The sequence below is a fragment of the Gossypium arboreum genome, chromosome 3, assembly GCF_025698485.1.
Source record: "Gossypium arboreum isolate Shixiya-1 chromosome 3, ASM2569848v2, whole genome shotgun sequence".
Lineage (NCBI taxonomy): Eukaryota > Viridiplantae > Streptophyta > Magnoliopsida > Malvales > Malvaceae > Gossypium > Gossypium arboreum.
Window position 1 is genome coordinate 57,662,085 of NC_069072.1, and position 27,918 is coordinate 57,690,002.

General features: G+C 34.9%; 3 protein-coding genes and 1 long non-coding RNA gene across 5 annotated transcripts; 2 read left to right on the plus strand and 2 right to left on the minus strand.

Annotated features, from left to right (window-relative positions):
- Nucleotides 1-6,128: 6,128 nt before the first annotated feature.
- Nucleotides 6,129-8,350, plus strand: LOC108465654 (uncharacterized). The gene is made up of 5 exons (XM_017766026.2): nucleotides 6,129-6,660; nucleotides 6,749-6,852; nucleotides 6,939-7,110; nucleotides 7,196-7,318; nucleotides 7,388-8,350. Exons 1-5 carry the CDS (start codon nucleotides 6,475-6,477, stop codon nucleotides 8,195-8,197), a joined length of 1,395 nt encoding a protein of 464 aa, XP_017621515.1. The 5' UTR covers nucleotides 6,129-6,474; the 3' UTR covers nucleotides 8,198-8,350.
- Nucleotides 8,351-8,879: 529 nt separating this feature from the next.
- Nucleotides 8,880-9,643, minus strand: LOC108465656 (30S ribosomal protein 3-1, chloroplastic-like). The gene has a single exon (XM_017766028.2). It carries the CDS (start codon nucleotides 9,628-9,630, stop codon nucleotides 9,040-9,042), a length of 591 nt encoding a protein of 196 aa, XP_017621517.1. The 5' UTR covers nucleotides 9,631-9,643; the 3' UTR covers nucleotides 8,880-9,039.
- Nucleotides 9,644-12,541: 2,898 nt separating this feature from the next.
- Nucleotides 12,542-13,197, plus strand: LOC108465660 (uncharacterized). The gene is made up of 2 exons (XR_001868517.2): nucleotides 12,542-12,670; nucleotides 12,957-13,197. It is a non-coding gene; the product is annotated as an uncharacterized LOC108465660 (long non-coding RNA).
- A 2,592-nt stretch (nucleotides 13,198-15,789) lies between these two features.
- Nucleotides 15,790-27,815, minus strand: LOC108465663 (mediator of RNA polymerase II transcription subunit 25). Of its 2 annotated transcripts, none has more exons than XM_017766036.2 (15): nucleotides 27,524-27,815; nucleotides 22,480-22,510; nucleotides 22,064-22,127; nucleotides 21,836-21,966; nucleotides 21,340-21,549; nucleotides 21,188-21,253; nucleotides 20,597-20,807; nucleotides 19,887-19,954; nucleotides 18,963-19,808; nucleotides 18,056-18,109; nucleotides 17,825-17,853; nucleotides 17,540-17,608; nucleotides 17,385-17,469; nucleotides 17,020-17,106; nucleotides 15,790-16,449 (listed from the first exon to the last, which is right to left on the minus strand). In XM_017766036.2, exons 1-15 carry the CDS (start codon nucleotides 27,619-27,621, stop codon nucleotides 16,012-16,014), a joined length of 2,487 nt encoding a protein of 828 aa, XP_017621525.1. In that variant the 5' UTR covers nucleotides 27,622-27,815; the 3' UTR covers nucleotides 15,790-16,011. The 2 variants fall into 2 exon arrangements, with proteins under 2 accessions (XP_017621525.1, XP_017621524.1); XM_017766035.2 differs by having other exon boundaries at nucleotides 21,340-21,567.
- Nucleotides 27,816-27,918: the final 103 nt, after the last annotated feature.

Below are 27,918 nucleotides of genomic sequence, written 5' to 3' on the forward strand. Positions count from 1 at the left end.
ACTAGGTCCTTTCTAGTGAAATTCACATTTATAACTCTAAATTAAAGCATCAAAAATGTCACACATGAGTTAACACATATTATAGGCAATAAAATAAATATTAAATTATTTTTATGCCTCGGTTTTGTGGTCCCGAAACCACATTCCGACTAGGGTCGTTTTAAGGCTGTCACATCATATCAGTCACTCAACTTTTGCAAAGTGACAAAATAGTCACTAACGTTATAGAAAAGTCACAAAATAGTCATTGATTAACAGTTTTCGTTAGTGTGTTAATGAAACTGCTGATGTGGCAAGTTAACTTGCCACGTTGGTGAAGCAGTTGATGGGTCTTGGTTTGGGGCAGGTTTAGGGAAAAAAATTGAAGGATTATGTTGGTTTAGGATAAAAAATTAGAAACAAATTTTGATTAAGGGGATTTGGTGGAAAAAAAAAAAGAAAATCAATTTGGGAAAAAATTGATTGTGATTCGGGTTGGTTTGGGTTTGAAACTGATTCGGGAATCGATTAAGAAGGTTGGTTTAGGGTTCGAAATCAATTTAATAATTGATTAACAAGGTATAGGGTTAGAAAGCGATTGGTATTTTTCACTTGAGGAGAAAAGAAAACGAAAGCAGAAACCATTCAGTGTTTTTTATTCTCAGCAACAATGGTCAATAGAAGATAAGCTGCCAATGTTGTTACATCCACTTTAACGGGTGAGTTTCTGCGTTTAGTTTTTTATTTTTAGGTTTAGGGTTATTTCGATTTAGGGTTATTTTGGGTTATTTCAATTTCAATTTTCATTTTGATTCTAATTTTGATTTTGATTTCAATTTCAATTTTGATTTTGATTTTGATTTTGGTTTTATTTGTTATTAATGTGCATGACAGATTAGGGTTTGGTTATTAAAGTGAATGACATGTGTATGGTATGCCATGTACATGATGTTTATTGTTTGTATCTGCCATTGTATGAATGACATTATCAAACTGTTGTTTATTGTTTGTATCCTAGCTGCTATATTGTATGTGGCAATATCAAATTTGTTATTTACCTTCTATATTGTACTGGTTATTGTCTGTCATTGTCTAGGTGTAGGGTTAAAGTGTTTGGTTATTGTCTACCATGTGCATGACAGAAATGGTTGTGTTTGTATTAAATTATTTTTGTATTGGTTACCGTCTACCATGTGCATGACAGAAATGGTTATGTTTGTATTAAATTATTTTGTATTGGTTATTGTTTGACAAAAATGGTTAAAGTGTTTGCCTATGTTGTCTGCCTTTATTGATGAGTAATTTGTTTAGCAGGTTTAATTAATGACAATTTTAATGAGAATGAAGAAGAAATGTCTGGTAGTGATGAAGAAGAAATGTTTGATAGTGATGTGTCTGGTAGTGGTGCATCTAAAAATGTTGTGTTTAATAGGATAAGAGTTTATTTAGATGGTTTAAACATGGATAGTATAGAAGTAGGTGAACTGTGTGATAGTGATGATTATGAAAGGTTAGATAGTGCACATGAATCTGACATAGATGGCCAAGTTGACTTGAGTTCAACCTAGAGAATGACATGAGTAATCCTAGATTTAAAGTTAGAATGTTATTTAAGTCTAAAGATAGTCTAAAAGAAGCTACCAAGCAGTATGGTAAGTTGAATAGTTATTTTATTAAGTTTCGCAAAAATAATTTAAAAAGGTTAAAGGCAGTCTACAGTGAAAAATGTTCTTGGTTCATATGGGCCACTAGACTACCCTAATGACCCTACTGACCAGACTTGGCAAATTAGGAGTTCAAACCCTAACCATACTTATTCTAAAGTCTATAAAAATAAGAATGTAATCTGCTTATATAGGTGAACATTATAAATAAAAATTCATTGTTGATCCTGATTATTCTCTGAAATCATTATAACAAGATGTCAAAAGAGATTTATGTTGCATAGTCTCACTAATCAAATGTAGGAGGGCTAAACTTAGGGTATTGGAATTAATTGAAGCAGCTCATAAGGCTCAATATGAGAAGATTTATGAGTATTTGTTAGAGGTTAGGACCTAAAATAAGGGAACAACAACAATCTGTTATGTGGATAACAAGTTGTTTCAAAAGATGTATGTCTGTCTGCAGGAATGCAAAGATGGCTATAAGGCTGGTTGTAGGAGAATAGTAGCTTTAGATGGATGTTTCTTGACGGGCTACTATGGTGGCTACTTGCTTGCAACTGTTAGGATAGATGCAAATAATGGCATCTATCCTCTTGCATATGCTGCTGTCCAAAGTGAAAACTAAGCATCATGGCTTTGTTTCTTGGAGTTGCTCACAATAGACTTGGAAATTGTGAGCTCATACCAGTTATCTTTCATGTCTGACAAATAAAAGGGAAAACTCCATTTATTTATTTTTTTATGTTGTTTCTATTTAGGGTTTGAGGTTTGTCAATGAATTAAATTGTATTTGTTCCACTGCAGGGACTTTTAGAAGTAATATGTATGTTGTTTCCTAATGCAAAAACAAGACACTGTGTTACACGCCTACATGCCAATTTCAAGAAAGCTGGTTTTTGAACAAAGAAATTGAAAGATTTGCTTCGGAAAGCTGCCAGAGCAAGTACTACAAGGGATTTTGAGGATGCCATGGGTGAATTAAAGAAAACCAATCAGCATACTTGTGATTGGTTGAAGGAAAAGAACCCTACTCACTGGTCAGGGTCTCACTTCTCAATTAGGAGTCATTTTGACATGTTGGTGAATAATCTTTTTGAATCAAGGTAAACCCCAATGTTTTATGTTTCTTACTAATCATTAGCAATTCACTAATCATTTATGTTGTTTACTGGTAGATGATACTAGAAGCAAGAGGGAAACCTATTTTGACCATGATGGAAACAGTAAGGACCAAGATTATGTTGCTTATTGTTAAGAAAAAAGAATAAGCTAACAAATGGAAATGAATGTTGTGTCCAAAGATCAAGAAAAAGCTGGATGTAAATATCAAATATTCATTGAGGTAAAGTTACTCTTTTTAATCTTTCTAATGCCTTTATTCTGACTTTATGTTGCTGGTCACATGTTTTAGTGAGTGTTTTTTAATATGCATGCGTGACTTTTTTAGGTGTGTGTGTGTATGACTATTTTTTTAATATGCATGCAGTGATTGTTGGTGTGTATGACTATTTTTTTAACATACATGTTGTTGACTATTTCTTAATATGCATGCAGTGAGTATTTTTTAATAATATGCATACAGTGATTGTTGATTTATATGACTGTTTTTTTAATATACATGTTGTTGACTATCTTTTAATATGCATGTAATGAGTATTTTTTTAATAATATGCATGTAGTGTCTTTTTTTGGAGGGGTGTGTGTATGTGTATGATTGTTGGTGGGGCTGCTCACAATGTTGTTTTAGTGATTGTTTTTTAACCAAGCATGGTGACTGTTTTTTAGTTGTGTTCCATCACATGCTAGTGGGACAGGTATCTAGTTGAATGTGGTCTAGGCAACCAGCATGTGGTAGACCTAGTTGAGAATTCCTGCTCCTGTAGGAATTGAGATCTTACTAGCATCCCTTGCATGCATGCACTGGTTGTCATTCATCTAAAAGATGAGTTCACAAAGACCTATGTACAAACTTGGTACACCAAGCAAACCCAACTTCAAATTTACTCCAACTTTATAAGGCTGGTGAGGGGTCCTAAACAATAGGTCTTTTTGTCAAACATGCTGCCAATACTGCCTCCTATACTAAGAAGGCTACCTGGCAGACCTACTAAGGTGAGAAGAAAAGAACCTGATGAACCACAAACAACAGAAAGGTTAAGCAAGAGAAAGGTGGACATGAGGTGTAGTAAATGCAAAAAGAATAGGCCATAATAAAAGGAGATGCAAAGTGGAAGTTGGCCAAAACATTCTAGTAAGTCATTTGCCTTAAGTTAAATTATATTACTTCTGTTTATAAATTTTTTTGACAGATTTCACTTGTTCTTGTAGGTCAAAAGACTTAAAGTTTGTGTTCACAACCAAGTGGTTGCCCCAACTCAGCAACAGGCTACCCAAAATTAGCAAGAGAGTACCCCAACTCAATAGTCTACCCCAACTCAGTTACAAACTGCCCCAACTCATCAACAAGCTGCCCCAACTCACCAAAAAGCTGCTGCCCCAAGAGAAAAGCTCTCATTCAAGAGGAAACCAGCCATTGTTAGATGGATGCGTCCTACTCAAGAGTCATCTATGACAGACCAATGATGACTTTGTGAACAAACCTTATTTTATTAACTTTTTGAAATTGTATAAATTTACCTGCTACTGATGTATTAACTTAGGTAGATTAATTTTTGTAAATTTGCTTATGATTACTACTGTCGATAAACTTATGCATATAGCCACTGAATTTTTTTGTAAATTTGCCTACAATTCACATTTGTTCAATTGTGTTGAATTGTAGGAAAATTTGGCAATAATTTGCCCATCCTTCTTTTTGTAAACAGTTTGATGTTTTGGCCTTAACATATGAGCATTGATCTATGCAGTTTGTGTTATCTGTTCCAACATATAAGTATTGAGAAAACAAATGTGTGAGAATTGAGAAATACAAATGTTTTATTTTTCATATGTGTTATCTTTTTTGACATATGAGTATTGAGAAATACAAATGAAATGAAGATTAAACATTCTTTCAAGTCTGTAAACTTTGAAATGAAATCAAATATTACAAAATAACTTTCTAACTGCTGTAAGCAACAATAATATTACAAAACAATTTGTAAGCAACAACCACATATTATATTCCATTTCAAGTCTTTCAAGTTTGTAAGCAACAATATAAGCTGGTTAGCCATATATACCAACAGCCATGTATAACAATATAAACAACAATATACCAACAGCCATGTATAACAACGTAAACAACAATATACTAGCAACAATATTACATAAAATAAGCTAGTTTTCAGTGCTAACAATAACAACATAAGTTGATTTAGGGTTTAAAAAACAACAACACCGTTACAAATATAAGCACCAAAAACCATGTTTTTCTCTCCCTCCTCCTTACATCCTCCAATGTCCTCACTTTTTTCAAAAGACCCAACAACATTATTTGTGAATGGGACGTCAATGGAGGATCAAACCAAGTGAAAAACCAACATGGTTTTTGAAATCCACTGCCAAATTTCTTACACCCAAAAAACCTCCTACCTGGGTTGTCATTGGACCAAGATGTGTTTATTTTGGCTGGGTTTCCACAACAGCACACCGGAATCACTTTAGGCATCTCCATTTTTCCTCTTCTCATTTTTCTTCTTCTTCTTATCTAACCTTAAATTGGTGCTAGTAGTGTTGTTAAATTGAGAGTAACTAGCCAGCTGAAGGGTTTTTTGACACCAAGGATGTCGTCATCTGCCATGTCACTAGGCTATGATGTTTGTGATGGAAAACAGTAAAAATGTTTGTTTTGTCACTTTTCGAAAGTTGAGTGACTGAAATGAAACCTATGTGACTGTTTTGTCAACTACGCCAAAGTTGAGTGACTATTGGTGTAATTTACCATTTTTATAATTTTTATAAGCGAAAATATTTGGTACACTACCAATGAAGTTTTTAAAGTCCATAAGTAGGGTCAGGGGGTTGACAAATGTCCTACAAAGGTATTATAAAATATTACAAAGTAAATATTTTTTTAAAAAAAAGGACACCTGGCAATATTTTAAGATTGGTTATGAAATAAAAAAATACTGCTAATGTATTAAATACTAACTCCTTTTTTATATAATATTTTATAATTCTAGAACAAATAGATACCTAGATTCAAATAGAATTAAACAATCTTTTGTCCAAATTCATTACATACTTATTTTTAAAATATTTTTAAATTTTTTTTTTTTTTTTGATATAGCATTGCCAAATCACCCACTTATATGTCGAACCCCATCATCATTACCATTAAATACTAATGGTTAAAATCAGTAAAAATACATATTTAACCGGGGCATAGTTGAAATAGGTGAGTTATTTTAATTTATTGTTTATGAAGAGAAATTCATAACCACCAAACTCTACTTGAAAGAGCTGTATTAAAAAACTTTATATTACACTTCCACTTATCTTAATATAAAGCAATAAATTTTGCTCTTTGGCGATTATTTTTGAGGTGCATGAAAACGCGTCAGTTCTCTTATAACAAAATGTGGCTTTGCGTTCAGTCCTCTTCCTGGAAATTGTAGGCTGAAGTAACCGCGTTTAAAGTCTTCGCTTTTCTTGATTTGGTTTCCCTATTATTGATTATTAATAATTAGGAAATAAAATACAAAAGACTTAGGTATTAAGAAAGGAAATGGCAGGCCCAGCAAAGATGTAATCAATCATTCCCCACGCTGTACATCCCTCGTCACCACAGCACATAAAAGGCACAATCAAGCCAAGCCAAGCCTTGCCCTTTCCTCTTTTGTTTGTTATTGTTCATCTAAGTCCAAGGAGCGGTAGCTGCAAGGTTATGGGGAAGAAGCTAGACGCGTTGCTTGGAAGAGGGTTCAAGCCCTACAAGTTGAAATCACTTATTAGTGTTGCCCTTTCTCGTCTTTCCGTTTTCAAGAATCGGCGTCAGATTCGCAGCAACCAAGCTCGCTCTGATGTTGTGGAGCTCCTTCAGCTCGGCCACCATGATCGTGCTCTTCTAAGAGTAACTATGCTTTATTTATTTACTGTATCCTATATATTGTGTGAATATTTATTTATTTGGAGCTAAACTTTTGGTTTTGTTTGGATAGGCGGAGCAGGTGGTGAAGGAGCAAAACATGTTGGACGTGTTTGTTATCCTGGAAGGGTATTGTAATCTCCTCATTGAAAGACTCCATCTCATTGAGGAAGACAGGTTTGTAATTTCTTCCATCATTTCTTTTTCTTTTTCTTTTTCTTTTTCAGTTTTATTGATAACCCTGAGTTATATTTGATCTGCAGAGAATGCCCTGATGAGCTGAAGGAGGCAATATGTGGCTTGCTCTTTGCATCTTCAAGGTGTGGAGATTTTCCCGAGCTTCAAGAGATTCGTGCAATCTTCACGTCTCGCTATGGCAAAGAATTCGTTGCTCGTGCCATTGAGTTGCGCAACAATTGTGGAGTCAACACTAAGGTAATCTTGATTTCAAACTTGTCTACGTTAAATACATATAGGAATAGTAATGAATTTGCTATAAGGTTAATCTTCGGCTCCACAGATTATACAGAAACTCTCAACCAAACAACCAGACTTGCAGAGCAGATGGAATGTGCTCAATGAGATTGCTGCTGAGCATAGCATTGCCCTACAACTCCGTGAAACCTCTGTTTCCGCTACCCAGGTACGCAATTTATGACAGAAACATACAGAGAGATTAACTCATAAATTGCTAGTAATGTTATCAATGCAGGAAAATTTGGACGGAAGCAAGAATCATAGCCAGCCCAAGTTAGGCACAATAGGTAAGGCAAGTAACCATGCAGTCCTAGGAGATGACAACGAGTTCTCTGATTCAACAAAAGCAAGGAAAAAATATAATGATGTAGCTGATGCCGCTCAAGCAGCCTTTGAGTCTGCTGCAAATGCGGCCACAGCAGCAAGAGCAGCCGTGGAACTCTCTCGTTCTGATTTCCATGATCCTGATGATGATGATCATGATGATGATCAAAACAGTCCCAATAGTCAAAGAAAAAGAGTGCTTGAGAGAGAGGAACCAAATTCTGAAGATAAAGAAACTCAACAAGGCAATCAAGCAGAGGACTTGAAACAGACACCAGAAATCAAGATTTCGAGCCCTTCTTCAAGTAAAGATTCATCACAAGGAAACCTGGACATTAGGACAATGTCGTTGGATGAAGTGGACCCTATCAAGCTATTGGAAAAGGAAGTAGCCATTCATGAGAGCGACGATGAGAATTACGATTCCCATGATTCCAGTTTTCATATGAACACAAGCATGTTTAAAGTCAAGGTCCAAGATGAAGATGAGAATTACGAGTACACAGAGAAAACTGCACTGATGTTTCAGAACTCATCTGATAAGCAAATCCCCTCAAGCCTTCGTGCTGGCTTGAAGGTGGAGGCTGTACCCGAAAACCCCACAGAACATGTGGCTCAAAGTTCTGGGACGAAAGGTAAACGACCCTTTACCATGAATAAGGCGCCGTTTTCTGTAAGGACTAGACAAGTTCGTGGCTGCTGCGGAGCCTCAGTATACTGATTTCATTTTGACGTTTGGCGAGTTGCATTATGGTATCAGTCGGGTCTATAAGTTTGTTTGTTTGTTTCCCCTTGTTTGTTTATTTTCTTGAGACGTAAACTCGATGTTAACATTTTTGGAATTATTTTCGAAGAAAAATATGTTGGAAAACAAGTCGAAGTTCCCAAACATAATTATACTACCTTGCCTTAGCATGCAAGTACGTATCATCCTGCAAGGAAAAAACCAGAATGCAACACAACTTGCATAGGCTTAATGACTACACACAAGAGAAATCGTGGAACCAAAATAAGGGACTCATGGTTATGTGAGTGCATTAAATATAAATCCCCAAAAGGGGAAGAAGATGAAATTAAGTTGCAATATTGAACAAGAAGATGAAATATTGTCCTTTTAGCAGAAACATTATTTCATTTATCTTCAATCAGTACAAGTTAAAGACACCTAGGCAAATGCATGTTTGCATCTACCTCCACAGGCTACCCAAATTAAATAGATTTTCCTCGACAATGCTTTGGCTGGTAAAATTATACAAAGCTAAGGTAATTCTATAAAAACTAGCATCAAATTCGTATACCATCTACATCAATGACATGTAATGATCATGAAAAAAAACTAACTTGGTAAAGATTCATATCTAACAAGGATGAAAAATCTACAAATATGTGGATCACTAGGGAAATACCAACAATTCAGCAGTGTTTGTTATCGTATTAAAACCAACAATTCATATCTTAGTTCAGAGCTAAGAGGTTTCAAACCAAACATTCTCAAATTCAGTTGATTAACCGAGGCCATTTTGCATAGCTAAGACAAAAAAAATTATATAAAGAAATGCACATCTAGCTCTGGGAAAGGTTGCCACCACTTTGCTGCCATAGATTGATGATATCAGTGGCCTGATTGAGAAGGATAATCATCTTCTTCTGAGAAATCCAAGGCTTACTTTCTAGAGTGGCCTTGAGCTCTTCCCAGGCATCTTTCCTTGGCCAGAAGAAATATGGACTTAGAGGAACAGTGCCGTGGCCCGGTATGACTTGATCAAGGGCAAGCCCGATGTTCTTTTCCATCCATATGAATTTCAAAACCAGTCTTGGCTTTCCAACTTGCTTGACCACCACCTCAGGTTTCTGAGGAATGATGAAGTCGGATGGTGTTTCAGTCTCAGTGACAGCTTCCGTGGCAGCCGAAGCAGTTAGTGTTGGAGTTTTGATTGTTTTCTTCAAAATGGGATTTTTGTTAAGGCAAAAGGGGGTGTTAAAGGATTTCTGATAACGAAAGGAATGACAAGTGAAAGTAGTATGGAGTGTAGATGAAGTAGCCATGGATAACATTTTGTATTGCAGAATGAGAGAGAGAGATGTGACGATGCGAGTCTTAAAAGCTGCTTTGTGGATAAGGGATATGGGGCAATGGTAGGAATAGGAGGACATGGGCTTGGATTGGATCCTATGTTTTAATTATACTCGGTTTGCTCCTTTAACCTCTTAGCTCTATACTTTGATATAATTTCTTCTTCAAATTTCTTTTTAATTTGTTATTAACATATATGTATGTCTTAACCAAATGAGCGCTCTATATTATGTTAAAATACGATACATCTGTTCATGGGTCGATTATTCATCTAAGCCCACAGTTATGTTTAAAATTTAGGAGGATTTAGACAAAAATAATAGGTCTAAAAAATGAGCTTAAATAAAAAAATTAAGTCCGTTTAAAATATGGGTCAGACTTAGGCTTAAACATTCAAAAGCCTAACCTGACTCGGCTCGATCCGTTTTAATTTTATAATATTTATATTATGTTATTTTTATATATTATGAAATTTAGAACTCAATAAAAAAAATAAACCTATACTCTAATGTAAATATTAAAATAATGTTAAGGTGACTATATAAAAATTCAATAAATAAAAAATGTATAAAATTATTAAATATTAAAATAATATAATATAAGTTTTTTAAATTAAAAAATAATATGGACGAGTCTAAAATAAGTTTGGGTTAGTCTTTTACAAATATAGACGGGTTTGAACAAAATTTTAAATTTAAATTTTTGGTCAAACTGAACTTAAACAAATATAAAATATATTAATATTACGCTTAAACTGGAGATAACCTACCAATAAACTCCTCTAAATACAAGTTATGGTGCTCATAAATTTACATTACTTATTATCTTAAATTAACGCCATTTATTTTAATAAAGAAACATATCGGTATGCTTGTTTATGTTTAAACTTTAATTTCAATATAGTGGAACCCAATTTTGATATATGCAGGTGAATTTTATATTATTTAAACTTATACTTATATTTAAATATTTTATTGAGTTAGTGTTATTTTTAATCGTTCACCAATTTAATTATTAAATTATAAAAATATTTTTAAAAAAAGGATATAATTAATATTGTCGAAACTATTTTTTTGGAAAACGGGGTCGACTTTGATTTTGAAAATGAAAACAAACAATGGGAGTCGCCACCAATCCTTTTTTATGAGGTGTGATCGGGTCACCTTAAATTAATCATTTTAATAAAAGTTAAGATTTACTAAAACGATAATTTTTGGTCTACGAGAATCAGAAAATGAGTTCGGGAGTTGGTTACGTACGAGGAAGGATTAGCACCCTCGTGACGCCCAAAAATTGGTACCTAGTTGATTAATTAGTGTCTTAGTGTCGAAACTTTGAAAACTTGAAAGACTTTAAAATACGATCCCTCTTTTTGTAGAAACACTTGAATGTTAAAGATCTTCTCGTCTCGAAATAATAAAATGTCACATCCAGTAAGTTGGGACACAACATCTTGAATTTTCGAGAACGAGCTTGCCTTTTATTTAAAATTTGTGTATTTTAACCTATTAAAAGGGTATCCGATTATTTAGAGTAAACGAGAAAAATCGAAACCCAGTAAGTTAGAGAACGATATCTTGAATTTCTAAATATCGAATATTACCTTTGTTTGCAAAAATCTTATCTCGGGGTATCAAGATATCATATCCAATAAGTTAGGACACAACACATCGTATCTCCGAGAATAAGCATTTTATTCAAAACTCGTGTTGCGATTTTAAAAGAATATTTCATTATTTTAGATTAAATGAGAAAAATCTAAATCTAGTAAGTTAGGGCACGATTTTCTGGAATTTCTAAATATGGAATATTGCTTTTATGAAAAATTATTTTAATGTATCGAGAAAAATATGACGTGATTTATAGTGAAATATAAAAGCAAATTATGGTACTAATACGTATAATAGCATGATAATAGGTGCGACAATATCAATAACAATAATATGAGCAATTATAAAAGATGAAATAAAAGCAAGGCTAGTAATAAAAATAAAATAAAACAAATGCATAAAGAAAATGAAATAAGCAAATATATAAGTACATAAATATATATATATATATATATATATATATATATATATATATATAAAACATGACAAAATAAAATGACAATGATAACAAAACGATAGTAATAATAATAATATTGATAATAATACTAATGATAATAATAAGAGTAATAATAAGAATATTAATATTAGTATTAATAATAATGATAATAATAATAGAAAATAAAAATAAAATAATATAGTAATAGTAATAAAAAAATATAATAATAATAATAGTAATTTAATACAATAGTAATAATAATAAAAGGGTGATAATAATATATTAAATAGTAAAATAAATAATAGTAACAGCAATTTAAAAAGATAATAGTAATAATAAAATAAAGAATAACAATAATACATTATTAATAATAAAATCAGGAATAATAATAACAACAATAGTATAAAAAATAATAATTAGTAATAACGATCATAGTGATAATAATACAAAGTTACTAACATAATAATAGCAAATAAGTGAGCATGAAAACATAAATATAATTATAGTAACAATAATATTAAACTAGTTAATGAAATAGCAAAAACAATAAAAAGGGACCAAAATAAAAGAAATGAACTTTAAGGGATAAATTAAGAAAGAAAAGCTGGATTTTGGACTAAAACGAGACACGTGTAAGGGAGGAGGGACTCATCAGGGAAATATCCCTTGTCCCAAAACGCACAGTCCCTTGGGGGACTAAATCGAAACAAAGTCGAAATTAAAGGAAAAAAATTAAAAGTAAAAAAGATTAGATTAAGACATGACAAAAATGTGGAAGGCCTTAAAGGGTAAATAACCCTTTTTTAAAAAAAAGAGTGGATCCTTCAGGCGAGTCGAGTTGCGCATGCGGGTGAAGATGAAACGGCGTCGTTTTGCATCTGGGGCATAAAGCCCAAAACGGTACCGTTTTAGTACCAGTATTTAAACCAAAATTTACTCTTTTTATTTTTTATTTTTCAACACTTCTCAAAAAAGAAAAAAAAACAAAGGGAAAACCTCTCAAACTCTCTCCCCCTTTCAGCATCCGGCCAAGGTCCGATCATCGGCCTGACGTCGTTCGCCGAAAATGAAAAGGTAAAATTTTTATTTTATTTTTATTTTAAATATATATGTATCCCTATATATATATCATTTTTTTAAAGAGAAAAAAAATATGTACGTATGAATAGATTCGAAAAAGAAAAAAAGAAAAAAAACACCTTGGTAGATCGCTTGATTCCGTTTTTGCTTTTGTTTGTAAGTTTCTTTTGTATTCCAAAAAGTTCCCCTTTACAATCTGATTTCTAGGCTTTTATATAGCCATTTTACAAGAGATTTTTTTTTTATATTATTGCTGTCACTTCTATATTTATTTTTGCAGGTGCAAGTGGATGGTGGCCACAGTGGCGGTGGCAGAAGGTGGTTGAAGGTAGAAGGCCCTTGGTGCGGCGCACCTAGGGTTTGAAATTTCTGATTTTTTTCTTTTCTTTCTTTTTTTGTGTTGTTTTTAGGTGTTGTTGGGTTTGGTTGATTGGGCTTTTAGTTTGGGATGGGTTTGTTTTACGAGCCCAAACAAAATGGGCTAGTACAAATATTATAATGATAATACTTTTGTTTATCTATATTTTATATTATCTTTAAATAAAACAATTAAAAAATACAAATCTAAGGATCAAACATGTGTTTAATAGTATTAAAATAAATGTTTATTTTATATATAAAAAAATACAAGTTTAGTACGATCATTATTAAATAAAATTTAAAAGAATATTTTTAACATACGATATGATGCATAATAATACAATTCTTATCATATAATAATTTTTTCACCTATATTGTGAGTATCACACAATTTAATTTAATTTATATTAGTAATAATGCAATTTCTATCATACGATGTGATGCATGCTTAGAATATACTCATGAAGTGTTCTTAACTGCATAAGACAACATCTAGATTTAATATAGGTCGTGAAATTTTCATAGTGTTGGGTGAGATTTAATCCACCTTTATTAAAAATAGAATGCACTTTGTAAATAAATTTTCTTCATATTTCTAATAAAATTCGATGCTTTTGCATTAATCAAAAAGTATTCAAAGATATTGTTATTTTTAAATAAAATATGATTTACTCTAATATATGTACATAAATTATCATTTCATTAGATCACATTTAAATACTAAATTAAACTTAATATCTTTTAAAATTAATGCAACACACATTTGATGAGATACCAATTCTAAATATTACTCTTGCTTAACTTAGTTCTGAACTTAATTTTTTTCTATATCTCAACATAAATCCAAAATTACATTTTAGTTGATCTCGACGGCAAAAAATAATAGTAATAAGATTTCGTTTTTAAATAAGAGTTTATATTTTTAAAATAAAAATAATTTGTATATTTTCAAAAGTCACCAAAATTATTTTTAATTTGTAATTGAAAATAGGTTGAGAGTGGTGGGACTCCGACTTTCAATTTTGAAATTAATTAAATTAGTTCTTCTCAAAAAAATTAAAAGAATTTAAATTTTATTAATTTTGATACTGAGTAATTAAGGATAATTATAATCACAATGTTAATATTTTTATTAATTGTACATCATTTTATTAGTATAAAATAACTTCAGCTTTCAATGTTTACATATTTTGTTAATTTGATAGAATGTATAAATTATGATAACTAGATTTTTATTATACCAATCAAATTTATGTAAAATTGACAAAATATATTAATATTGTGATTTGTTATTGTGAGTTACCTCGCTTTCAAAATTCACAGAGATATTGCTCTAAATTTGTTGAAAGAGAAAATTTTCTCAATATTAAAATTAAAAATGAAAATGGCTGAAGAGATTTTTTTACCATAGACTTAAAAGAGCAAAATCTTTCTTCCCTACTTAATTTGGGATTCTCTTAATACAAATACTAACGCAGAGATGCGAGCAAATTCAACGGCTTTACGGAAATCATCCTCAAAAGTTTGGCAGGACCTTTGTGATAATGTTCGGAGATGAAAATAGAAGGTGATTTTGGAGAGAAGGCTAGATACAAGAGGTGGGGCCTTCGGAAAATATCTACTTGGATCCTTGTCAATCAATGAGGGCCTTTGGCAAATCTCGTTAGAGGGATGGCCGACGACCAGGGCAATTGGAGATGTTACGGTATTTTCTTTTATTGTGATGGTGCAGGTCCAGACCTTCATATATCCGATGAACAGCTAACCCATTATAGTTGGAGTCCTGGAGATGATCGATTGTTAGTTCCTTGGGCGGTTTAAGGGCCCTCAACGAGTGAGGCAGTTTTTATGGCTTTTATTACGTAATGAAGAGAGGTGAAAAAGGGGCTTTACAAAGATTGTATGCGGTAGAAGCCAAGAAACTACATTACGTGTCCTCAAGAGACCAAGTTAGTTTTGGGAAGATTGATTCCAAGCCATTCCATAATCAACTTCTTTTCATTTTCCTTAAAACGTGTAGATTATAAAGAATGTTCACAACTATGATAATCTAAGTTTTGATGAAGTGTATTTGGGGGCTTATTTTCGGTATTGTTTAAAGGAATCTTTGGCGACAGCGTAATCTGGTCATCTCTAGTAATGATATTTTAGTTCAACTGAGGTTGTCATGAGTAGCCTCTCTTTGGTTACGACTGTTATTGCTAGTTCAAGTAGGGGTACTAGGCTGAACCATGTTACAAGAAGTGTGAGTTAAGTGTAAACCTCCTGTGGGTTGGGTTAAACAATGTAGATGGTGCAGTTTAAGGGCATCAGCTAAGGGAGTGTTGAAAGACGAGGATGGTACTTGGTTAATGGGTTTTAGCCGTAGCTTTGGTGCGTGCTTAGTGGTTCAAGCGGAGCTCTAAGAAATGCTCGATGGACTGCAATTGGTGCGGGAGCACAGATAGTGAATGGTGGCTGTTGAGAGTGATAACCTTCCAATCCTTCACATGTTCAATGAAGAGCTGGAAGATGTTCGGAGTTTTACAATGGCTAGAAGGATCAATGTGCTACTATGCAGACAATGGGAAGTTCATCTGGAATACACTTTTAGAAAAGCTAACCCTGCAGCCGGATTTCACAGCAAGATTGGGTATGAATGATGCTCCAGGCTTTCATATGTACGAGCAACCACCAGCAGGTATCTCATCTATACTGTTAGGAGACTCCTTAGGAGTGAATTATGTGAAATGTTCTTCACTGTTATAAGCTGGTTCTGTTTTAATAAGACCTTTATTTTACCCAATGAGAAAAAAATAGAACATGAGATATCATGGTACATGTAATATACCAGTACATAATGATTCCTCCTAGATGTTACTAGATAACTTCTGCTCACGTTTGGCCACTAAAGGAGACCTGTGGACTGGTATCCTACACAAGCCCTACACAACTATGAAGTTCTAACCAAGCCAGCAAATTCTGAGTGTCACTGATCAACTCATAAAGCCTCCTCCAGGCATGTTAGATGGGGCCTGCGATGAAACTTGCCCTTGAGAAACTAATTGTGATCGGCCTGGACCTTGGACATAAGCTGAATTTATTCCTGATCCGATCATTTGTTGTTGCTGTTGAGGCATCTGAGCAAGCTGTGGCTGCTGCTGCAACTGGGGCATCTGCTGTTGTTGCATCTGGGAGAGTTGCTGCTGCTGCTGCTGCTGCTGTTGTTGCAGCTGAGGGAGTTGTTGCTGTTGCAAATGTGGGAGCGGCTGTTGCTGCTGAGGCTGTTGCTGCTGCTGTTGTTGCAGCTGTGGGAGCTGCTGCTGCTGCTGCTGCTGCTGCTGTGGCATCTGTTGCTGTTGTAGCAGTGGCTGCATCTGTTGCTGCTGCTGTTGATGCTGGCTTGATATTTGTGGTTTAAAGACAACCATATCCTGAATTCCACAAAGTGCTTAGTTTAAATAAAATGAAAAGCTAAATTGAAGCTGTATATTTCATTTGATGCCTGCTTTTCTTATTTGCCTGTGATTTTTGGAGAAAAAAGCAAGTATTATTTTAGGAAAAGTAAAAAGTAAAACTGAAACCTCTTTTTGGGGAAAACTGATGATGACGCTAGTATTGGTAATTTGGTATTACATTTGTTTACTCTTATATGATCAAATTTCATTTTAGCATTTTAGCGACTTTCCTAGACGCTAAGGTAAAATGCTAATAGCAAAAACAATAAGCAACAGGAGACGAAAGCTACATGTTACTCATCTACTTATAGCTTTTCCTTAAAAGAAAAAATCAAATTAATCATCTTTTTCGGTTTTTCTAGATGGGTGGTGGCCTGGTAGAGTGTTGCAACAGTGCAGGTTGTATTCATGGCAGGTTTTTATCAACTCCAAAATTTTCTGGTTGGTGGAACTTTGGAAGCTTAGAACTTGCGCCCGGATATGACTACACTAATAACACACACACAACCAACCAAAATTTGGACTCAAAAGTCAGAAAATTCTCACCCCAGGGAAAAGCATCCCTATCAAGCGGTAAGCTTTATCAGAAACTGAAAGCATCAACGTCTGCGAAGGCAATTGGATTACAGCACACTGGGGGAATTAAAAGCAAGAAATTATGTCAGAATAATCCAGCAGTAACAATTTCATAATTCCACAATTGCAAAGGTTGATAGGATAAAATTTTGAGAAATTTAAAACTCAACATGGATCCTAGAAAAACTCAAAAGGGATGCATTTACAATTTAATAAGTCTAAAGAAGAATCTGAGCAGTAATTTTACTTATCGAAGGGTCTATAAGAGTCCTGGAAGACATTCAAATTTAAATTCTTCATTGCTTAAAAGAAAGAATTATCCCAAAACCACTTACAAGCTTCTTCTCTTGTAGCTGTCCAAGAAATCCATGTTGATTCATTGCCCTGAAAACTAAAAAATCTGCCTTCCCAACATATTGCCTGAAGTTAAATAAAACAAAATAAATGAGAAAAACGGTGGTGGAAAATGTTTTTACCAGCTAGAACTTACTTGTTATTCATGTGATCCTGGGATATAAGACGAACAATTTGCATGGTTTGCGGCCAGTCTGATGCAAGTCTGATAAAACAAAACAAAAGCCCTCAGGTTCTATAGCAAGATTGGCATTAAATGTATACATAAAAATACAAGTATGGTCGCATAAGGACAAAGACCATGCAGCAAAAAGTAAGGCCACCACTAAAAAAAACAGAATGAAAACATTTCTACCAATTATTATTTCCTTGGAGAACAGAAAAAACGTTCACAAGCTAAACAAATTAACCAGAGACTTACGTCTCAGAAGCAGAGGCACTCCGATAACCCTGAAACAAAATTTTAAAACAAAAGCATCGCGCATCAAATTAGAGATTGCGAATGAAATAGCTCCATGTCAGATGTGTGTTTGAAGCAGAGCATGCAAGCCATTCATAAAAAATTACAAAAAAAAAAAAAAAATTAAGGTGAAGAAAAAGGAAAATGCGATGTATTTGAGGCAAAATTATCATCAGATGTCCGAGAACATACTTCCAATCTGGTGATGAATACCGGCTGCCCTTGCCTCTGACCAGATAAATTTCCCTGTATGCATTGACCGTTCAAGAGACATGAACAATCCCATGAGAAAACATACAACAATGAAAAGGCAAAACAGTCGAAGAGATCTAATATTAAACAAAAAACCATCAATGTCACTTAAAGGTATTTACAAGGAACAATGGAGAGAAGAATAAAATACAACATAGACAAGGGAGAAAATCAAAGTCAAAACCATTCCATTTTTTTTTTTTTTTATTTCTTGGCCACCCCCTCAAATGCTTCTTTGGTGGAACTAACAAACCCACTAATGGTTAAATATTACAAGTAATTTAGGTCAAGGTATTGTCTTAGCCAAGGAGACAACAAAGTTTATGGAACCTCTCAAGCAAATGGGAAAGCATTGAATGTATTCGCAGAAGCATCTCAACAACATTTCAGCTTGTTATTAATTAGGAATATGGATGTTTCAACTTTTAGACATCCAAAATTCATCACATGCCTTACAAGAAAAATAGAGACAGAGGATGATGCTTGTTATTAATGATAAAGTCCACTTGATTTCAGGAGGGATGAAGACCATTATAGAAAATAATAATAATAAAATAAAGCAAATCACCAAGACCATTCTAAGAAATTGTACACTCCTTAATAGCTCTGATTAAATATATGGTTTATTGGAAGATCGAAAATCACACAAGAAAGTAAGAACCAAAATACCAAGTACTTCTAGCAGAATATGTGTAAAAATAAATAAATAAATAAACTACAAGTAGAGTATAGAAGGAATTCACATGGAAGGTTTCAACATCTACTCATTGCAAGAAGATTTTCCACCAAAACAGCATATCTAATTATATATCATCCTTTAAAAATATATATTTATCACGCAGATTACCTCCCAGACTTTAACATATTTGGATTGGGCTGATTGCAAAGCACTTGATGTCTGTTGTGATAGAGGCATACTAGCAGCTGAATTGTTGTTCACTCCAATTGTCTGCATTCCAGATTGTACCTGTTGAGACAGTCCTGGAGTAGGAATCAATGTACCAGTTCCAGAAGAAACAGTTGATGGACCAAGACCACTCATGCTCTGGCTCATGGCAACTCCAGTTTGCACCAATTGTGCACCTGAATGATTTCCGTGGCTCATGCTGCCAGGAACTGATTGGCCCATACTCACCGCTCCTTGAACATTACACATTGGTTGTGAAATTCCAATGTTTGAATTTCCAGCCACATTAGAAGTTGCAGAAGCAAATGAATTAAGATTTGAGTTTGGTGGGACCTGTGTAGTCCCTGTAACAGCTCCTGAACCAGGTAATGAAGTCATAGCCGATTGCCCAGATGAAAATACAGTTTGAGCCAGAGGCACAGAAGATGTCATTCCGCTAGATATCATATTGGACATATGCATGGCCACTGGAGTTTGACCCATTGATTGAAGTCCTATAGAAGTTCCTCCACTGAGAGCAGCAGAGTTCATCACCCTTGCTTGTGAAAGATTGTTCAGTATGTTGACATTTGCAGCCGCTGGAGGCACAGGTCGTAAAGGCTGTGTCATACCACCTACAGAAGGTTTTATTTCTTGCACATTGTCACTACTTCTCATCACCTCTTCAGTAGTTGTCAATGGTGAAGAAGTTTGCAACGTTGGGACTGCTTGAAATGGGGCACGTGGAACAGATGGAATATGAGGAAAAGCAGGTCCATTTGCCATAGATGTTATCGTTGCGGGCTCCTGAAGAATACGATATGCTTATGCATCCAAGTAACAACAGAAGAAACCTTTGATTGACTAAAAGTACATGAGCCTTACAACTTTTACAGTGGCAGTGGGAACATTTCCAACAGAAACAGGTTGCCGGCTCATAATAGATCCATTCACTAGAAACCAACACAAAGACAAATCTTAAGCAAGAATCTATCACAGCAACAAATAACAAACCTAACTTTTCACAGCTGTAAATTCTCTATTCCTAATTTGCATACATCTATATCTGCTGCACTGTCTATGACTTAGCATTATTAAAAGAACTGAGGAACACAACAAGGTTATAGATACTGTACAGGTTTTATATTTTCGTTATTAAGTTCTGCAAGAAAGGGAATATGTTTAGGCTTTTTGGGTTTTTTTTCCTTTTCCTTTTTTTTTTTTTTTTTTTGTTACTTCTTGGATGCTGAAGAGGAAACATGCCAATCAATAAGAGGCCATGAGCTTCTATTACTTGGTAATCCTAAAAGAATCCTCCTTTAATGGTGCAAACTGAAAAGACAATCTTGAGGATCTAGCTGAATGAAATCAGACCGGACAGAAATAGGATTATAAAACTCAAGGCTACAAAAGGAGAGGCTCTGCATCCAGCATAATATATGTTAGTTCCCAGCGTTCCTATTCGCTAACGTGCTTAAGAGAGCTGAGCTATGAATATGACCAAGCACACAAATTAATCAGCCACATGTAATGGTCAGATACCAGTTAAAAACAGCATTCAATCAGAAGTTATCAAATGATTCTACATAAACCACCTGATGGAACAGAAGTCGGAGATGTCCCTGCAACCGAAGTGACAGAAGCCATGTCCATTTTCACAGGACTCTGATTGGGTGCTAAACTTGGAACTCCAGAGCGACTTAAAGCAGCACAGCCCTCCATAAAATTTTCTGAAATCAGAACAAGAAACTGAGGGTTTCTAACATTGTCAACAGGTGGATCTGATGCTCGGGGGTTTCTCTTTCCCTGTATTTGAGAAATGCAGTTAGGGTACCTAGCTCCAGTTAGCAGAGAATGTTAGTGATTAAGTAAAGAAAACAATCTAGGATGAAGTCTAGCAAAAATCCAGCAGAAAATAGTTTATCCAGATGCATATTTATATGAATATGAAAGCCCATCCCTATCTAACAGAGTGCTTCATAAGTAAATGGAAAATTCCAAAAAGTTCAATGGAACTATCATCATAGTCCACCAGCAAGTTACAGAGCATACATCCTTTAAAATATTTTCTTAAAAGTTCAAGAAGAGACTAGTAGATTTTGGAAGACATGGCCAACATATCTATGTTAGAGAGAAAGTCCCCAAGCTTAACAACGAAACAGACTAAGAAATGTTATCATCCTTACAGCACTGTAGATTGCTTTTAGCTTTGAAAGCTGCTTCGGACATATCACAGATAAAGAAACAGAACACTGCAGTAAAAACTAAGGGTCAGTTAACCTCCTAAAAACGAAGGCCATAAGTAGGAGACAAGAGAAGCAAAGTACTGTTGAACTACCTGAGGAAATGATTTAGCTACTGTCTCAGCATCAGACAAACGACTCTCTGTCTGTGATTCCATATTTTCACTTTGCTCCAAGTTTTGAGTCTGTGGCCGATAGACTGGTGTAGGCAAGGGATAAGGATTACTGGCAGCAACAAGAATGCAATGTCTTTGCCCATCAGCAATTTGATGGGTTTGATTTCCATTTGCAGCAATAGGAAACATCTGAGCTACATCAAATGACTAAATAGTAAAATGATAGGTGAAATGTACTAAAATATCAGATCAGGCCTACAGGTACAAGATCTGTCAAATTTAATTGACTAAATAGTAGGAAGGGGTGCATTGAGAGCATTTTAATAAAGTTGAGGATTCAATTGGAACAGTTAGATAATTATCAAACTTAAATAGGTCAATGCTATCTGGTGCAAATACCCAAAATAGGAATCAAATGAAACATAAACCAAAGCACAAAGTAACTTAAATCACATAAACGATTGACACGCCATACCATCAATGCTTCAGAAAGCCCTTCAGCAATTGCAGCATCATTGAAACCACCACCAGAAAAAGGTATGGCCGACAGCCATTGTAAGAAAATATCAACATCTTTTGTCCACCCACTACGTTGTACTAGGCAAGCTGCATAGAGAACCATATTTTCCACCCAAAAAAAATGTAGTTCCAATACTAGTAACCCACTTTAAGTTTCAAGGAAGAAATAGTGCAAACAACATACCACAGTACGATCCATGTGTGTTGAAAGCAACCAATGAAAGCTCAACATTTGATGTAGTATTCTTCTGTATTTAAACAAGATTCCTAAATTAATATAAACCAGAACATTGAGAAAACTGGATATCTTAAACTGACCAGACAGCAATTTCAAAATTTAAATGGTGATGCTAATTTCCTTGTGTAATTTTGGAAGTCTACACTAGATTGCCTATAAATATTGTCTTACAATCAGTCATTTGGTAATGCGATATTTAAAAAAAAAAAAAATTGATAGTCTTTTGCTAAATTATCTACAATAAATATTATTTATTATCCGATATCATGTGCCAAGTGCTAATATAAGCATAGTGGCAGCTGACGCTGCATAAAAAGTAGCTTATCAGAATGGGAAAAGAGGAAAGAGAAAATCCTTTTTACCTGCCCTGCGAATTCGTTACTACAGAAACACCTGAGGAGTTGGTAAAATATGTCAGAAAAAATATATATTTAACTATAAAACAATCAAATTATTAAGGTTATGCCGTAAATCCAAAGCAGGCAATGAGACACTGAGTAGGATGGCATGCAAGATGTAGCCTAGGACGAAGAAAAGCACTAGCAAAACACAATGATCAAATTTTATATTGTAAATTAATAAAATGAAGACATTCCAGTAAATTTGCAACCAAATAATGAACTCCACTTTAGACTCTCTCTTAAGTAAATTCTTAAGGTAAATGAGGATCACATATATCAAAGATTTGCCCCTAGCAGTTGCTTTGGCACTAAATTCCTGGCATAATTTGTGTTCTTATGTTAACAAATCAATGAAATGTTGCCATTAACACAAACAAATATTTAAAATGGGACGGATACAGGTCCAGGCCCAATTGTTAGCCCAAGTCAGGAGTTGTTTAATATTTTCTGTTATTTGTTGTTTTGTTTATTTCCTACTTTTTAGATTAGTGTCATGATTGTTTATAAATACCAAATTGTACTGAGGAATTGCCAGAAAATATACATGACACGTACTCTCTATTCGGAGGAGATGGTTTCTCTTTCTTTTCTCTCCTAACAGTCCCGTTCATCATTCTTCTATTTCACACTTATTATATATTCCAGAATCATCCTCGTCAATTCAGGTGATATCACTGTGATATCAAAGCGACATTCTGGAAAATGGGGGATGGGATTCTACACAGCTATGAAAGGGCATTGGGCATCTTCAAAAAGAGTTTGAACATTTGGAGGCTTTGACAAACGACTCCATAGCTCAGTTCAAAGATGAGATACAAATGGAGCTTAAAAAGGGTATGGAAAATCTGAGGGTTGGACTGGGAAGGATGATTTCCCAGATGTTTCGTCACTCACTAGAAGATTTACACAGGCCTACAACTCATCAAGGTCCAGTAGAATCGAGTGATACTGCTGATAAAGGAAAAACTCCCATGCGTGCTACAGAAGTATCTCTTCTTCTCTCACTCATGCTCAGGTCATTCATGAACTACAAGGTTCAGATACTCTATCAAAGGAAATGAAGAATAATGTAAGGAAAAAGTAAGCTAGAGTGCCCATGCTTTGATGGAACAGATTTTTTGGGATGGCACCTCAAGGTTGAACAGTTTTTTGAAGCACTAGAAGCTTTGGAAAAGGACAAGACCCCCAAACCATTATGATTCATCTTGACAAGAAAGCACTGTAATGGCACTAACAGTCATTAGGTCTAAGGGTAGCTTGAAGGATGTTAACTAGAAACAATACGTGCTGGAGATGCGATCACATTTCAATGACAATGAGTTTATCGACCCCATGGCAGAGTTGGTAAGTCTAAAACAAACTGCTTTAGTGAGATATCTAAATCAGTGAGACATTTTTCCCAAAAATATTGATCCGTGCATTAATCTTGCAAGGCAAATGGAGGCCCTGCTTTATAATCTACCCCATAAGCCTTTTATTCCTTATGAAAATCCCTTAACTACATCTCCTATGCATTAATACCCACACAATGAACCTAAACCAAATATATCATTATCAGCCTTATTACCTGCATCAAAAACCTCATTCCTACCTTATCCTACACAAACTAAACCTCAATCAACAAGATCTCGAAAGTTCACTTATCCAAAAAATGAACCCACCTCTAAGACATCTAGACTGATCAGGGAAGAAAGGGAAGAACGAAGAAAAAGAGGTCTTTGTACATGGTGTGGTAGTAAATACAATTTTGGCCATAAATGTGTTAGGTCACAGCTGTATCAGATACTGGTAGAAGATTTGGATGAACCAAAGAATGAATTGGAGGAATTTTCTGACTGTTTAGAATCAACAGAGGAAACTGGAATTAAGGTGAAAGGACAAACAACCATGATAAACCCATTATTTCTTTCATGCACTATTCGATAATAAAGACTATTAATCAATGAAGTTGATTGGAGGACTAAGAATCAACCGTTGGTGGTTTTGTTTGATACAAGGAGCACGCATAATTTTGTTGACCAACCAACAGTGAGGAAACTTCACCATATATGCTTAAAGGTCTCGGTGTCTCTGCAGCTAATGGTGATGTTTTGATGGCTCTAGAGGGCTGAAAAGAATTAGAGTGGAATTGTCAAGGTTTATGTCAAAATACTGATTTCCTTGTGCTGCTGTTAAGAGGTTGTGAGTTGGTGTTAGGGATACAAAGGTTCCTTAGTTGGGATCTATATTATGAGACTTTCATGCCTTGACTATGGAGCCCACCATTGGTTCAAAGACATTTTTACTCAAGAGAATAGAAACTGGTGAAGTTCATATCACGTTTGAAAAAACATTGTACTTAGTTATCACAAACTTGTGATAAAGGCTCTTGCATATCATAGCTACTAGACTTACAGAAGCTATTATATGCCAGTATCCATTGGTGATAAACCATGTGACAAGCTGTTGCCCCATGACCCTGAAACTCTCTTACCAACTCTTTGCTGTGGTATTTGAGGTACCCAAGGGACTGCCTCAAAAGGAGGAGTTGTGATCATTAAATACCACTTTTTGAAGAATCTCAAGTGGTTAAGATTTAGACGTTATTGATACAACTATACAAAAGACTGAAATTGAAAAAATGGTCGAAATGAAAGATGTTGAGATTATACGAGACAACAACAATCCTTTCGCATGTCTAGAGTGTTGGTCAAGAAAAACGACAGGTCTTGGTCCCTTGGAGGCTATATATTGACTATCGGTAGCCAAACAAACTTACTGTTAAGTATCAATTTCCAATTCCATTGGTTGAGGAGCTTTCGGATGAATTAGTAGATGCTTGCTGGTTTTCAAAACTTGATTTGAGATCCGGCTATCACTAAATACGCATGAGAGAAGAAAATATTTATAAGACCGCTTTTCAAACTCACCAAGATCACTACAAGTTCTTAATGATGCCATTCGGTCTCACAAACATTCCATCCATTTCCCAATCCCTTGTGGACAACATTTTTCAACCATTATTAAGGAAACTTGTCTTAGTGTTCTTTGGCAATATATTAGTTTATTTAGTCTCTTGTAGTGTCATTCGATGCATCTCTATAAGGTTTTTGAAGTGTTGGCCCAACATCAACTTTATGTCAAACGTCAAAAATGTGAGTTTGGAGCTACCCAAGTAGAATAATCGGGGCATGTTATCAGCAAAAGTGTTGTTTCAATGGTTTGTAAGAAGGCTGCTTGTGTTTTAGAATGGCTTGCACTGCAAACCGTTAAAGGACTTTGTGGATTTATTGGATTAAAGGGTATTAAAGGCGATTATGAGGAGCTATGGAATAAAAGGAAAACCCCTTACAGAATTATTGAAGAAGGGTTGTTTTGATTGGAATGTAAAGGCACAAGCAGCTTTCGAAGAATTGAAATAGGCAATAACCATGGCACCACTCTTAACACTGCTTGATTTCAATGCCACCTTCACAGCTAAAGCTGATTCGTGTAACACAGGAATTGGAGCAGTGCTTAGCCAAGGAGGTAGATTTATTGCCTACTTCAATAAGGCTTTGGAACCAAAGCATCAAGCTCTTCCAAAATATGAGAAAGAAATGCTAGCGATACTGGCAACAGTGATAAAATGGAATTCATTAATGTTGGGAAGGCATTTTTTGATAAAACATAATCACCAAAGTTTATGATTCTTGCTAGATCAAAAACCCAATACTCCAGCTCAACAATTATGGGTGGTACACATGATAGGTTATGACTATGATTTGGTTCATAGAAAAGGCACTACAAATGCAACTGTCAATGCCTTGTCAAGATGCCCACATCATTTATGCCGGGGGAGAGACCAAAGGGACTGGGTGATGTGGTTACCCCAGGCCGAATGGTGGTTCAATACCACCTATCATATTGCTACTCATGTAACACCTTATGAGATTGTGTATGGGCAGCCTCTGCCAACTCACTTTCCTTACTTAGCAGGTGATTCTAACGTAGCTGCAGTAGATAAAAGTCTGAAGGCTGGAGAAGCTACTATTAAGATGTTCTAGTTCTATCTTGAATGAGCACAAAATAGAATGAAACAACAAGCAGATAAAAAAGGGAGTATAGGCAGTTTCAGATTGGAGACTGGGTATTGGTGAAGCTACAGCCATAGCTAACAGGGCATGTCTGAAGTTATCAGCTTGTTATTTTGGGCCTTATCAAAACATAGGGAAAGTGGGTCCAGTAGCATATAAACTGCAATCACCAGTAGGGGTGACAGTGCATCCTGTTTTCTATGTGTCTTAGCTCAAGCAATTTGTAGGAAAGGAACCAATTAGTATTATCAATAGACAAATGGTCAAGCGAGGCAACCAAGCTGTTACAGAACCGTAAGTTACTTGGAGGAACTCTTTCCCAGAAGATGCTACTTGGGAGACTCTATCAACATTGCAGACTCAAATTCCAGATTTCCTCCTTGAGGACAAGGATGCACTGAAGGAGAAGGCAGTTAATACTTGATACAGGTCCAATTGTTAGCCTAAGTTAGATGAGTGGTTTACTATTTTCTGTTTTTGTTATGCTTATTTCCTGCTTTTCAGATTAGTGTCATGGTTGTTTACAAATACCAAATTGTATTGAGGAATTACCAGACAATACACATGGCACGTACTCTCACTATTCAGAGAAGATTCTTACAACAATCTTTTCTCCCTAATGCCTCTTTATTTTCTCCTAACGGTCCCCTGTTCATCATTTTTCTATTTCACACTTATCATATATTCCAGAATCAATCGTCAAATTCAGGTAATATCAAGGACCATTCAGTGGGCATATAAAGCGAAATCCAGAGAGCATAATTCCGTAAGCAAAAAGTTATCTGAAATTTTGACTAGAAAATTTCACAGACATCTCAAGAATGGAAATCTTCGAAAATAATATTAATATCAACTTTAACAAAGACTGTAACTTTACTAACGAGTATTAAGGGAATTAAACAATAAAAGCAATTGGAGGAGAAGAAAGAGAAAGAAGGACCGAAGGAGACCTGATGATCTTTTCGAGGTAATCAGAAAGGATGATTTGCCAGTAGGGACCCATGGCGGCGGTGCCTTCAACGGCCACGATAAGCTGCTTCTCCGCCATCTGCTACTTCGCGCTTCAATTAATTAATAATACAAAGAGTATACGACTCAAAAGGCACTTTAATCTGTACCCCCAAAGAGAAATCAAATTTGTTCAAGAACCTTTCTCATGTCAGCCTCAAATTATTTCATTTGAGTCACTTCAGTAAAACCCGACCCGAAAGTCTCAAGCCAATCAATGGGTAAGCTGGACATCTAATATATATTAGTTCTAATTACAAAATTGCCTCCTAAATTATGTTGCATTTCACACTTAGATACCTAAATTTATTATTAAAAGTGGCCTTTAAACTACAAA